Source organism: Polypterus senegalus, chromosome 7 (assembly GCF_016835505.1).
Source record: "Polypterus senegalus isolate Bchr_013 chromosome 7, ASM1683550v1, whole genome shotgun sequence".
In the NCBI taxonomy this organism is placed as follows: domain Eukaryota; kingdom Metazoa; phylum Chordata; class Cladistia; order Polypteriformes; family Polypteridae; genus Polypterus; species Polypterus senegalus.
Window position 1 is genome coordinate 181,857,954 of NC_053160.1, and position 12,308 is coordinate 181,870,261.

General features: G+C 37.7%; 1 protein-coding gene and 3 non-coding genes across 4 annotated transcripts; all 4 read right to left on the reverse strand.

Annotated features, from left to right (window-relative positions):
- Positions 1-418: 418 nt before the first annotated feature.
- Positions 419-6,691, reverse strand: rpl17 (ribosomal protein L17). The gene is made up of 6 exons (XM_039759681.1): positions 6,586-6,691; positions 6,453-6,493; positions 3,299-3,433; positions 2,881-2,979; positions 982-1,173; positions 419-757 (listed from the first exon to the last, which is right to left on the reverse strand). Exons 1-6 carry the CDS (start codon positions 6,623-6,625, stop codon positions 710-712), a joined length of 555 nt encoding a protein of 184 aa, XP_039615615.1. The 5' UTR covers positions 6,626-6,691; the 3' UTR covers positions 419-709.
- Positions 848-916, reverse strand: LOC120533149. Its single transcript, XR_005634445.1, has one exon. It is a non-coding gene; the product is annotated as a small nucleolar RNA SNORD58 (small nucleolar RNA).
- Positions 1,251-1,320, reverse strand: LOC120533148. Its single transcript, XR_005634444.1, has one exon. It is a non-coding gene; the product is annotated as a small nucleolar RNA SNORD58 (small nucleolar RNA).
- Positions 3,051-3,117, reverse strand: LOC120533150. The gene has a single exon (XR_005634446.1). It is a non-coding gene; the product is annotated as a small nucleolar RNA SNORD58 (small nucleolar RNA).
- Positions 6,692-12,308: the final 5,617 nt, after the last annotated feature.

A 12,308-nucleotide genomic window follows, 5' to 3' on the forward strand; every position in this document is an offset into this window, starting at 1 on the left:
TGGAGTTTTCTACTTTGCCCAGGGCTTAAATCCCACCCCATGAAAAACCAATAATGGACACCACCTGTTAAATTAACACACTTGTCTTAAGTAGTAAAACAGTGGACTCTTAAAGTGATGCTGGAAATTACTTATACATTTAATCTATAAATTTCAAGTCTGATCAGATACCATATAAAATTACCTCCTAGTCTGAGGTCTGATCAGTTGTAAACGCTCTAGCCCTCTACCGATTTATTTTCTAAACAGACGAGTTTACAAATCACTACTCCAAGGTCTGTTAAACTGTGTTCTAAAATGGATTATTTTTGACTCGTTTGTCAAACCCCACTTTGTAACATAACACTTTCTTCCCATTACGTGCCTCTGACACCCATTTACAGTTTTATCAAGCCAAACAAAGCACACACATGCCTCATCAGTGCCATCTGCTTTAATGCATTTTTGTAAAAAAAGCGACAAGTGGACAATAACCCCATAACTGCAAAAGCTGGTCAAAATCTTCTTTAATCAAAAGTTACGTTGAAACTAAAACAATGGCCACTTCATATTTGTTCACCTATATGGGGTTTCATGAACGATCAAATAGAAACTTGTTTTAACTTGTTAAACGTTGCATGAGAAGACCAGTTTGGCTTATGTTCATCCAGACAACACACACATCATGAACACAAAAGATTTGAACCGAATTCTTTATTTTATATACATTTTAATCCCGAGCCATTAGCTTCTGCTTCTTGAGCTTCTTCTGGGAAACCTTAAAAATTAAAAGGAGAGAAAAAAAATGGACAGCATTTTAAAATTACTTACACACACACATTTAGTTTACATAAATATTAGGAAATCAGTTGCTCAGCAGTTTTTTTTTCTTTTCATTATTTTTTCCAAAGGTGTCCTAAGATAGTCATCACTGCAACTATGCCATCCTATAGTACTTGAACTGGGATGAAAAGATTAAGAGTAACAAAGGAGGATCTGTACCTTTTTCTTCTGGGCAACTTCCTCTTCAGGTTTGGGAACAATCTGTTCTTTTTCAGTAAGAATCATCTCAATATGGCAGGGAGAGCTCATGTAAGGGTTAATGCGACCATGAGCACGGTAAGTGCGTCTGCGCATCTTTGGGGCTTTATTGACCTGGATGTGCTCGATAACTAGAGAATCCACATCAAGACCCTAGTTTAAAAAAAAAAAAAAAAAAGTTACAATTATCCATCTTTACATTTATAAACAACTTTGTAAGAAGAATAATGGCTGCTCAGTTAGTTATCTTTTTTTTTTCATGGTTACTCCAAAGGTGTCCTAAGATAGTCATCACAGCAGCCAAAACTACAGAACGTAAAGATTCAATGTGTTACTTGCAGTCATGAAGCATTCATCTAAGTTACTCCATAGGATTGTACGCTACCACACACCACTTAGCCCACATAAAAAAAGAAAGATCAATACCAATTTTAATCTACTTTGATCCTATTCCCCAAATCCCAATGTATAAACACAAACCTCATCAGGGAAAAACTGTTCAAAAAGTTAAAAAGAAAAAGCTGCAAATTGTAGCATTATTTCCTCAGTCATACAAGCAAAAAACAAGGAAAAAAGTATCCATCACTCCTCTCAAAAAATAACCAAACTAGCACATGATCAGTAAACTAAGAATGTACAGCATCTCGGCTACAGAAATGAACTAATAGAATGCATCTGTATGCATAGTATATTAAAATACCACAATTGAGGATTTTTTCCTAAAAAGGCCAAAATGTATTTTTTGGAAAAACTAAATGAATACATTGTGACACCTAAGGTTTAACAAAAAAAAAAGGCTTAGAGGAACGCTAAAAAAATATGTATTTTATGTCAATTAGGTCAGTTAATTTGTAGTGGTCAAAAAATATTTTAATGTTTTCACAGAAAAAGGAGATATCCTTTTTGAAACAATGGGAGCCTATTATAGCCAAAGCAGCAAACATTACCAAATATGTCCAATAAAAATCTTACATTACTCATTTTGCATAAATAAAAAAACAAGTAATCCAGTCACACACTCACAATGTACCAAACTAATGCATTTTTGGCCCATTCTATCAGTAACATTATCTTCATTCTCTATGAAAACATGCTTACAGTTTTCAGCAATTACCACAAAACATGTGGCAACTACCATATTAAAAATTTAGGTGGACTATTATTTAAATTCTGCACCAGCACATTAAAGGATAATAAATAAATAAAGGCAGGGAAGTGTATTGAGATCGCCTCTTAGAAACAAGATTTTTTTATTTTTAAATCTCTAGTGAAATCAAAACTAAGTTACATTAAAAATTTCTATTATGTACAGTTAATTCTCATTTCTACCATGTTTCAGAGCAAATAACCCTGCTCACTAACACAAGATGTTAGTATTTGATTTATGTTCATATCTGTTTCTATGAAGTCTTCAAAACAAATTATTTTTAAGGGAGTGATATTGTCCTAAAAGCAAAATTAGCACAGGTAACCAGCTACACTTTCTGAATATTAAACTTTACCTTATTTAAGAATTTAGAACACTAATGTTTATTACTTTCTCAATTTTAGATTTTACACCACACAAGAAACAAGACAAAAATCTTTGTAACACACTCACTTTTCCAGCTAAATATTTTCTGTGAAATTACCAAAGACACAGATATCTGCAGTAACAGCCAGCAAAGTACTCATAATAATCCAACAATTGAAAAACTGATGCAATCTTATAAGCACTGAGGAAATTCAAATAACCCAGCACTGACCTAAAACCGAGCAGATACAACCAAACTCAAAATCCACTACCAGCTCTGACAATGCCAACATGGACACACACCTCAGTGCTTCACCATACAAGTGTTTTCTTCACAAGTGTAATACCTTAAGCTCAGCATTGCTCTCTGCATTCTTCAGCATGTGCAGAAGGAATTCTGCGCTCTTTTTTGGCCAGCGACCCTGTGTCCAGTCCCACTGCTTGGCCTATAAACAATATAAAAAAAAAATGTTACATTAAGCAAATTCATATGAAAATTACAAAGCTAAGGTTTAAGGTTGCTCAGACTAAAAGATGTTTTCATAGTAAAATCCAAAGGTGTCCTAAGAAGGTCATCATGGCAACCTTTCAATACTCTTACAGCAGAAATAAAAATGTATATACACCAAACAGGACAGCAAAGCTGGACTGAGAAAGAAAAGTGAAAACAAAAAGTTTAATTAAAAAAAATAAATAAATAAATAAAAAAGCCAATAGCACAAATCTAAAAATTCGTACTCCATAAGCAGTTTTCTTAACACTTACCTGGGCACATCTTCCAACACCACCATTGTAACGACGGAAGGGTACACACTGTCTCTTAATGACTACATCCTTTAAGTACTTGGTAGCCTTCCGAATGTGCATACCCTTGATGGCTTGCGCAGTCTCACGAGTATTCTGAAAGAAATTGAATTTTTTTTTTTAATACTGAGGAAAAAAAACTGTGCACCACCCCATCCCAACAGCTCAGCTCCAATAAGTGTGTACTGTCGTGCTCATTTCCAAAGACCTCTAGGTTTGTCACTGTTAGATGGACATAATTTAAAAGATTGTGGTTATTTATATAGCATATTTGGGGGTGTTACCCAGGGAATGACATTAAAGGCTCACAAAACCAAAAAATGTAATACATGAAGGCTCAATTGCCATGCCTGTATTTATCAAGCAACGCAAAAGTAATCCTTTTGTCTGACATGGGTATGAATTTATCCTACCACAGAGTAGGTTATGAAGCATCACACCCACTCCCAGCAAGGAGTAGAATGTTTGAGAATGAATGGCATCACAATTACTGTACTCCAAGCCACAAAATGGCACCCATGAAGGTGTCCTTTAGTATCTAGTAGATAATTAACAGTATGCCCCCCAAAAAATAAAGCAGAGCAACATTTGCCAACTTAGATTTCACCAGTTGTAAAAATGCTGAGTACTGGCTCTGAGGTTTTGAAAAGGAGTCCGTCATCTCCTCAAAGGGGATTCCTTATCTCAAAGAAGATGAAACCCAAGAGGAATGAGATTATGTTCAAATAAAAGGTTTATGCAACTCTGGTGGAGTACACTAGAGGCATGTTTTATACCAGGGCACTTTGCAACAACATCAAGGATAACAGTTTACATCCATGACCACCTATGTGTTGATAATGCAATATTACTTGCGATTCACATATGCATTCATCCATACATCTGGCAGAGATCTTTCAATTTGTGCTGTCAATCACACCAGCATTTAGAAAACCAGAGATTTACATGAATCCAGCTTGCTTTAACATCACCCAATGTAGAGTTGGGGATAGAATGTATGCATCTGTATTACCTCATGCTTTATATTACAGTGTTTCTCAAACTCGGTCCTGGGGACCCCCTGTGGCTGCAGGTTTTTGTTCCAACCAGATTCCTAATCAGTGACAACACCTTATAGCACTGATCTCATTTAATTAGCTGGTCATATTTTTTTCTTTTATTCGACATTCAGAAAAGCACATCTGCATGATTTTTACATTTATAAGACATTTATAAATATTTCTGCTTTTGCTATAGATTTAAATGCTTAACTCTCTTTTGTTGATGTCATTATACTTTGCCCTTTCTCTGTGCAGTTTTCCCCCTTCACTGTATCTTAATAATGACAACTTAAAAACGAGCAGAGCAGACACCCAGGCAAACACTGAATAATCAAAGGCTGCAGCTACTTTAGAGTTAGACCCACTAATTAGTAAATAATGGATTAATTAAACAATTTGAACACCTAGAAAAGTAGAACAAATGAAAATACTGTTAAAAAGAAATAAAATATACATTATTCCTATATAACTGCTTGGTACATTTATATATATATTTAGCAAACTTAGTTTTCTAAATATATTGTTCCTTAAACGCAAAACTTGGGAAATATCAGTTCACTTAATTAGTCCAGGAGTTCAATTAAAAACAAAAGCTGGTTGGAACAAAAACCTGCAGCGACAGGGGGTCCCCAGGACCGACGTTGAGAACACCTGCTTTATAAGGACATTCAAATTGGCTGCGACATACCCAAAACAAGGGTATTGCAAACTGGAATTTTGCCCTGTAGTCAAAGACCATAACATTACCAAAACTTTCAGCAGTTCATGGCCTTTTCTCACAAATTGGAGCCAATCAAGTGATGAGCAAGAATTCTCTTTAAAATTTCATTGTTGACCACTTTCTGAAACATCATGCCTTTCCAGAAATGTGTGCTGAGCTATGTCTAAATGTCATCTTCTGGCAGCTCCAGGCGAGATAATCATGAGCTATCCTAAATCCAGGCAAAATTAGGAATGGTTTCCTAAATTAGTAAAATGGTATTACTCCCATTCCCAAGAGTAAAACCAAATTTGGGTTACTAAGGTTTTTGAGCCAGTTATGGCCGGTTTTCCTTTTCTGGGAGGATTGATAAATATGGGGACAGACATTTATGGAAACTACACTAAAAATTTTAAGACGACACACACAAACTTGTAGTAGACATTAAAGATTTCCAGTCCTAGAATCTACTGTACAGCTATCAAAAAGAACTGGCATCCGAACGGATTCCTAAACAGCACCTGACCCACTGTTTTTCATTCACATGAATTATATGGCATTATTAAAGCTACACAAATCACATACAGTACTTGGGATTTCTGAACCTTTGACTTTCAAATGTTTAATAGCAAAATATAGATTAATGATTTTATCAGTGAAATACAGTTTAATAGGGATTCTAAATTGCTTCTGTATATTCACCATGAATTACACATAAAAACTTCAACATTTAACGGTTCAGTGTTAAATAGAAAAGCTGGGGGTAAATCCATATACAGGCTTGCTAATGCATTCTGTAAACGTGGACAAACGAACTTGATTTTTCAATTAGTGAGCTGTACAACCAGGGACACTGAAATCTCTACTTGAGAAATTCAATGTATTATTTGACTTGTGCCTTTATCTAAGGTGACTTACAACATCTGAGTTGATGTCTGGCACTTATTCAGTTTTCGTGTCAGTAGCAGGATTTAAATCTACAACCCCAATACTTTAAAGTCCAAAGCCCACATTAGTAAATACTACCAGTGCAAATGTAAAATAAGTTATACGTTTTTAAAAGGGACATTCAATTCTTGCACATCAATATATTTTAACTCGTGCTGCACAACTGTCAAACTTGCATAAACACAACCTTTTTCAATTTCCTTAAGTGTATAGATACGATTATTTGCGGGGTCAGTAACACCACCAATTGCTACTACTCCAGCAGAGATACCTTTCTAATAAGCAATAAACCTTATTATCTATCCCCATCTTGAACAAACAATTCTATCGCCAAGAAAAACAGAACACCACGGATCTCATTTGTACCCAAGTGTATTATCCAGCATGAAGAGCATCACTTAAAAAATGTGCTTTTAACGTTAATTACCTTAAAGTGAACCCGAAGATTTGATCCTCTGGCCTTGCATGCTATTCAAAAACAAAACGGGGAAATGTTAAGGCATGACACAAGCCAATAATAAAAAAGAACAAACCTTAAGGAGCTACAGAAGAGGACTTACATTTTGTGGGGTTCTCGGGATCCAACGAGTAGCGGACCATTTTTAGCGTAAGCCTGTTGAACACAAATCAGAGCAAGGTTACAAAGTAGAAAAAAACATTTTGACATGCGACAGCATTTATACTCCTGACTATATACAGCTTTACCGTTTTATTAGAACGGGCGACACGAGGGCCTACAATGTTGTGTTACGTATACAAATTAAAGCAATTACAGGCCTTCGTAACAACAATGAAACGTGTACCTCTTTCTCCACATACACTAAATTATTACTGCGAGTCTTACTTGATAACTAACAAAAAACATTTCACAAAAATGAATGCGGGTTTAAGACTTGAAAACAGGCCTTGCCTTCACCTGGAAATCCATCCGGCAAGTAGCCATTACTGTTTTGACTTATGTAATTCTTTGGTTTCACGACTGATAAACAACTCATATTCAGTCGTGAACACCCTCTGATATTTCCGTTGCTTTCCTCCGAAGTCAAAAACGACCAGAGAGCTACGATGGCCATGATAGTTAAAGATTTCAATAGCCAACCAACTCCTCCATTACTTACTCACCTCGGCCGCAGAGGGGAAAGAGGAAGCGCAGTGCATTCTGGGGCCCCAAATCGTGTCGTCTGCTCTCGCGAGAGTTGACGAGTCGAATCTTTCTAGTTAGCGCGATGATATAAAATGTTAGAAAGTGAAACTCATTAGTCGAGGTGCGTCTTTTATACGTTATGTTTAAATGTATTGACTATTTTATAATTTGAGATGATGCGCGAATTAGTGAGGATTTGCAGGTTTGTTTTATTTTCCTTGCTGATCAGTGTGTTTTTACCTGAGTACAGTAAAGAGAACTTCGAGGATGCAACCACCATAACTTTTACGAAATTTTAATGGACTTGTGTTTTTATCTAGTCATTTTTTTCCTTTGCACTATTCAGATTGCATGTAAATGTGATTCGTTTTATCACAAAACGGACAAGATAGGTGTCATCTGATTTTATTTTTATTTTTTTAATATGTTTACAATTTACAAATGGAGTATACAGGGCCATCTCAATAAATTAAAATATCATCGAAAAGTTAATTTATTTAAGTAATTCAATTCAAAAAGTCAAATTCATTTATTATAAATGCGTGGAGTTTGCATGTTCTTCCTGTGTCTGCGTAGGTTTCCCTCCACAGTCCAAAGACATGCAGGTTAGGTGCATTGGTGATCCTAAATTGTGCGTGTGTGCGTGTGTGCGTGTGCGTGCACCCTGCCCGGTGTTTGTTTCCTGCCTTGCACTTTGTGTTGGCTGGGATTGGCTCCGGAAGAACCCCATGACCCTGCAGTTAAGATATAGAGGGTTTTATAATCGATGGATGGATATATTATATAAATTCATTACACACAGAGTGATATACAGTATTTCAAGCGTTTATTTCTTTTCATTTTGCTGATTATGGCCTACAGGTAATGAAAACCCAAAATTCAGTATCTCAGAAAATTAGAATATTAAATAAGACCAATAGAAAAAAATGATTTTTAATACAGAAATGTTGGCCTACTGAACAGTATGTCCATGTATTGACTCAATACTCGGTCGGGGCTCCTTTTGCATGAATTACTGCATCAATGCAGTGTGGCATGGAGGCAATCAGCCTGTGGCACTGCTGAGGTGTTATAATAAAATAATAATAATAAATAATAATAATACATTTTATTTATATAACGCCTTTCCCATGTTCAAGGCACTTCACAGAATTTAAGAAAGAACGGCAGTGTATACAGTATATAGCATTGTACAAACCAGATAAATAAATCAAGAAGATTAAGACAGTAAATTCACAGAAAAAAGCCTAACAGACAACATAATTGATGGTCTTGCTCACACACATACAGGTTACATGAACACCTTGACATGAAGGTAAACTGAGAGAAGGATAATAACGTCAGGTAGAGCTAAAAGCCTTCCTGAACAGATGAGTTTTGAGTTGTTTTTTAAAAGAATTCATGGAGTCAGCTAATCTGATTAATTTCGGTAGGTCATTCCAGAGTCTGGGCGCCATACAGCTGAAGGCCCTGCTGTCACCCATGGAGCGTAGATTAGTGTGGGGCACAACAAGATTGCCAAAATCAGAGGACCTTAGTGGGCAGGCAGGCCCATAGTGATGGAGAAGATCACTGATGTAGTTTGGCGCAAGGTTATTTAAGGCTTTGTATGTTATTAGTAGAATTTTATTTTTAATTCTGTAAGACACGGGGAGCCAGTGAAGGTGAAGCAGGATTGGTGTGATGTGCTCGCTGCTGCTGGTTCGAGTCATGCAGCCGAGTTTTGAATAAGCTGGAGCTGTGATATAAGATTAGAAGGGGCACCTGCCAGTAGGGAATTACAATAATCGATGCGACTGAAGGCCTTCAGCTCGTCTGCTTTGTTGGCTCTGGTGTCTCTCATCTTCCTCTTCCTCATGGATTCTCTATGGGGTTTAGGTCAGGCGAGTTTGCTGGCCAATCAAGCACAATGATACCATGCTCATTAAAGCAGGTATTGGTACTTTTGGCAGTATGGGTAGGTGCCAAGTCCTGCTGGAAAATGAAATCAGCATCTCCATAAAGCTTGGATAAAAATTATAAGATCTATTTTTTTTTAATCATTTAAGGAATCTATAAATTTTAATGAAATTAAATTGATTCTTTTCTGCAGGGAAAATGTGGGGGTTTTGTGGCAGGATTGGCACTCCAGCCACCATAAAAAAACCTCACAAGTGTTCTAGTGTGGTGCTGAGGTGTCACCCATTGCATGGCTGCACTCGGGTCCTATTCTGTGGTCCTGAGTTAGTTTGTCATGTGGTGGGTGCGGCAATGTGCTGTATCAGTGCCTGCTCCTAACCTCTCCTCTCTCTCTTTTATGGGCACCCCGTGATTTTATTTTTAGTCACATATGACCAACAAAATTTTACTACTGTACAAGAATTTTTTTAAAATTTGTAATGCGTTTTTGAATGAAATCGTGTCACTTAATAATCTTTTTATACATTTTTAGCCACCCTAATGCCACACAGTCCTCGGCACGTTGCAAAAACCTTGACTTGGCTGGGAAGTTGATTCGACAGAAATGACATTTGTGACAGAGTGGAATCGAACCTACGATCTTAAAGTGAAACGTAACATTGCTCATTTGTCATTTCAGAAAATCCTAACCACGGTGAAACCTACCACGTGTGAAGTACTGGAAATGTGCATTTGTCAATTGGGGAATCAAACCTTCAATCTTTCTTGGAAAAGCCCAACACTTTATCCACTGAGCCAATATCGCCAAATCACTCAAAAGAGTGTTTCGCTAAATCTGTATATAAATTATGAAAAACAAGTAATTGTGAACTGCACGATAACGTGCAGTGAATACACTTGACTTATAGTTTTCATTCTCTACCTTTAGCATTCGTTTGCTCAGAGGTTGATGCGCTTGATGCTTTGTGAGCAGCTCATTTTCTCCACTCTGTGGCTCGCTTCTTCTCTTTTTCTATTGGCATCTTTTCGCGTTAAAACTCATTAAGTCAGTTTTTGTGTTGCAATTACTTAGTACGTTTTTCTTAATTTTTCACTGAAACTGGCACTTAAGTGTTTAATCTGCCTCAAGAATGATTTAAGATATGAAAAGGTAAAGGAAGTGATGGCGAAGATAATAAGGATGAGAACGACGCCCATGCACATGCGCTGCACGCTGCCGAGAGTTGATTCTACAATAAAACAAAATAAAATAAAAAAAATTGTAATAAAAATCAACTCCGAGAAAGTGGACAGTAGAGGCCACGTAGTATATGTGTACCAAATTTCCAGGTCAATACGTCAAACGGTTTGCGAGCTACCGGTGATTTAAATTCCTGGACAGACAAACGGACAGCCACGGTAGCGTATTATAGAAGAAGACTGGTAAATTAAGAAAAAAAAAAAAATAGTTTGTGTAAATTGGTATCGACCCTTCGCCCATTTGTTTGAACATCTAACACACTAACCTTTTGACTGATGCTGCTTAACTGTCATATTGAAGTAATTTGGCAAAACCTCCATATCAGTAATTTTTTTTTTTTAATGAATTTGTCTACATTGGTCTTGGACCTTCGACCGTTTGATTGAAAGTCCAACACGCTAATCACTTGACCAACAAAGCTAATTTTTCATACGTATGTGTGTTGCTTAAATCACTATATATATATATATATATATATATATATATATATATATATATATATATATATATATATATATATATACTGCTCAAAAGAATTAAAGGAACACTTTTTAATCAAAGTATAGCATAAAGTCAATGAAACTTATGGGATGTTAATCTGGTCAGTTAAGTAGCAGAGGGGTTGTTAATCAGTTTCAGCTGCTGTGGTGTTCATGAAATTAACAACAGATGCACTAGAGGGGCAACAATGAGATGACCCCCAAAACAGGAATGGTTTAACAGGTGGAGGCCACTGACATTTTTCCCTCCTCATCTTTTCTGACTGTTTCTTCACTTGTTTTGCATTTGGCTACAGTCAGGGTCACTACTGGTAGCATGAGGCGATACCTGGACCCTTCAGAGGTTGCACAGGTAGTCCAACTTCTCCAGGATGGCACATCAATACGTGTCATTGCCAGAAGGTTTGCTGTGTCTCCCTGCACAGTCTCAAGGGCATGGAGGAGATTCTAGGAGACAAGCAGTTACTCTAGGAGAGCTGGAGAGGGCCATAGAAGGTCCATAACCCATCAGCAGGACCAGTATCTGCTCCTTTGGGCAAGGAGGAACAGGGTGAGCACTGCCAGAACCCTACAAAATGACCTCCAGCAGGCCACTGGTGTGAATGTCTCTGACCAAACAACCAGAAAGACTTCATGAGGGTGACCCAAGGGCCCCATGTCCTCTAATGAGCCCTGAGCTCACTGCCCAGCAGCATGCAGCTCGATTGGCATTCGCCATAGAATACCAGAATTGGCAGATGCACCACTGGTGCCCTGTGCTTTTTACAGATGAGAGCAGGTTCACCCTGAGCACGTGACAGAAGTGAAAGGGTCTGGAGAAGCCATGGAGAACATTATGCTGCCTGTAACATCATTCAGCATGAGCAGTTTGGTGGTGGGTTAATGATTGTCTGGGGAGGCATATCCAGGGATGAAATCCTTGAAGCCATTGTCAGACCCTATGCTGGTACAGTGGCTCCTGGTGCACGACAATTCCTGGCCTCATGTGGTGAGAGTATGCAGGCAGTTCCTGGAGGATGAAGGAATTGATACCATTGACTGGCCATCACACTTTCCTGACCTAAATCCAATAGAACACCTCTGGGACATTATGTTTTGGTCCATCCAATGCCACCAGGTTGCACCTCAGACTGTCCAGGAGCTCAGTGATGCCCTGGTCCAGATCTGGGAGGAGATCCCCCACAACACCATCTGTCATCTCATTAGAAGCATGCACCGATGTTGTCAGGCATGTATACAAGAACACAGGGGCCATACAAAGTGCTGCGTACAATTTTGAGTTGCTGCAATTAAATTTTGGCAAAATGGACTAGCCTGCCACATAATTTTTTCACTCTGATTTTTGGGGTGTCTTTGAATTCAGGGCTCTGTAGGTTGATCCATCAAACGATGTGGCATCCTTTTGTTCCTAACACATTACCCAGTCTATGTCAGTATAGATATCCAGGAGGATTTCTTTTTCCCATTGAGATCTGATGTGTTTTCAAAGTGTTCCTTTAA

Bases quoted from the DNA above. Each gene is read 5' to 3' on its own strand.
- rpl17 (XM_039759681.1), bottom strand. From the start codon at position 6,625: ATGGTCCGCTACTCGTTGGATCCCGAGAACCCCACAAAAT. The intron at 3,434-6,452 runs GTAATTAACGTT...AATTTCTTTCAG, and splicing joins ATCTTCGGGTTCACTTTAAG to AATACTCGTGAGACTGCGCA. The intron at 1,174-2,880 runs GTATTACACTTG...TTTTTAAACTAG, and splicing joins AGAGCAATGCTGAGCTTAAG to GGTCTTGATGTGGATTCTCT.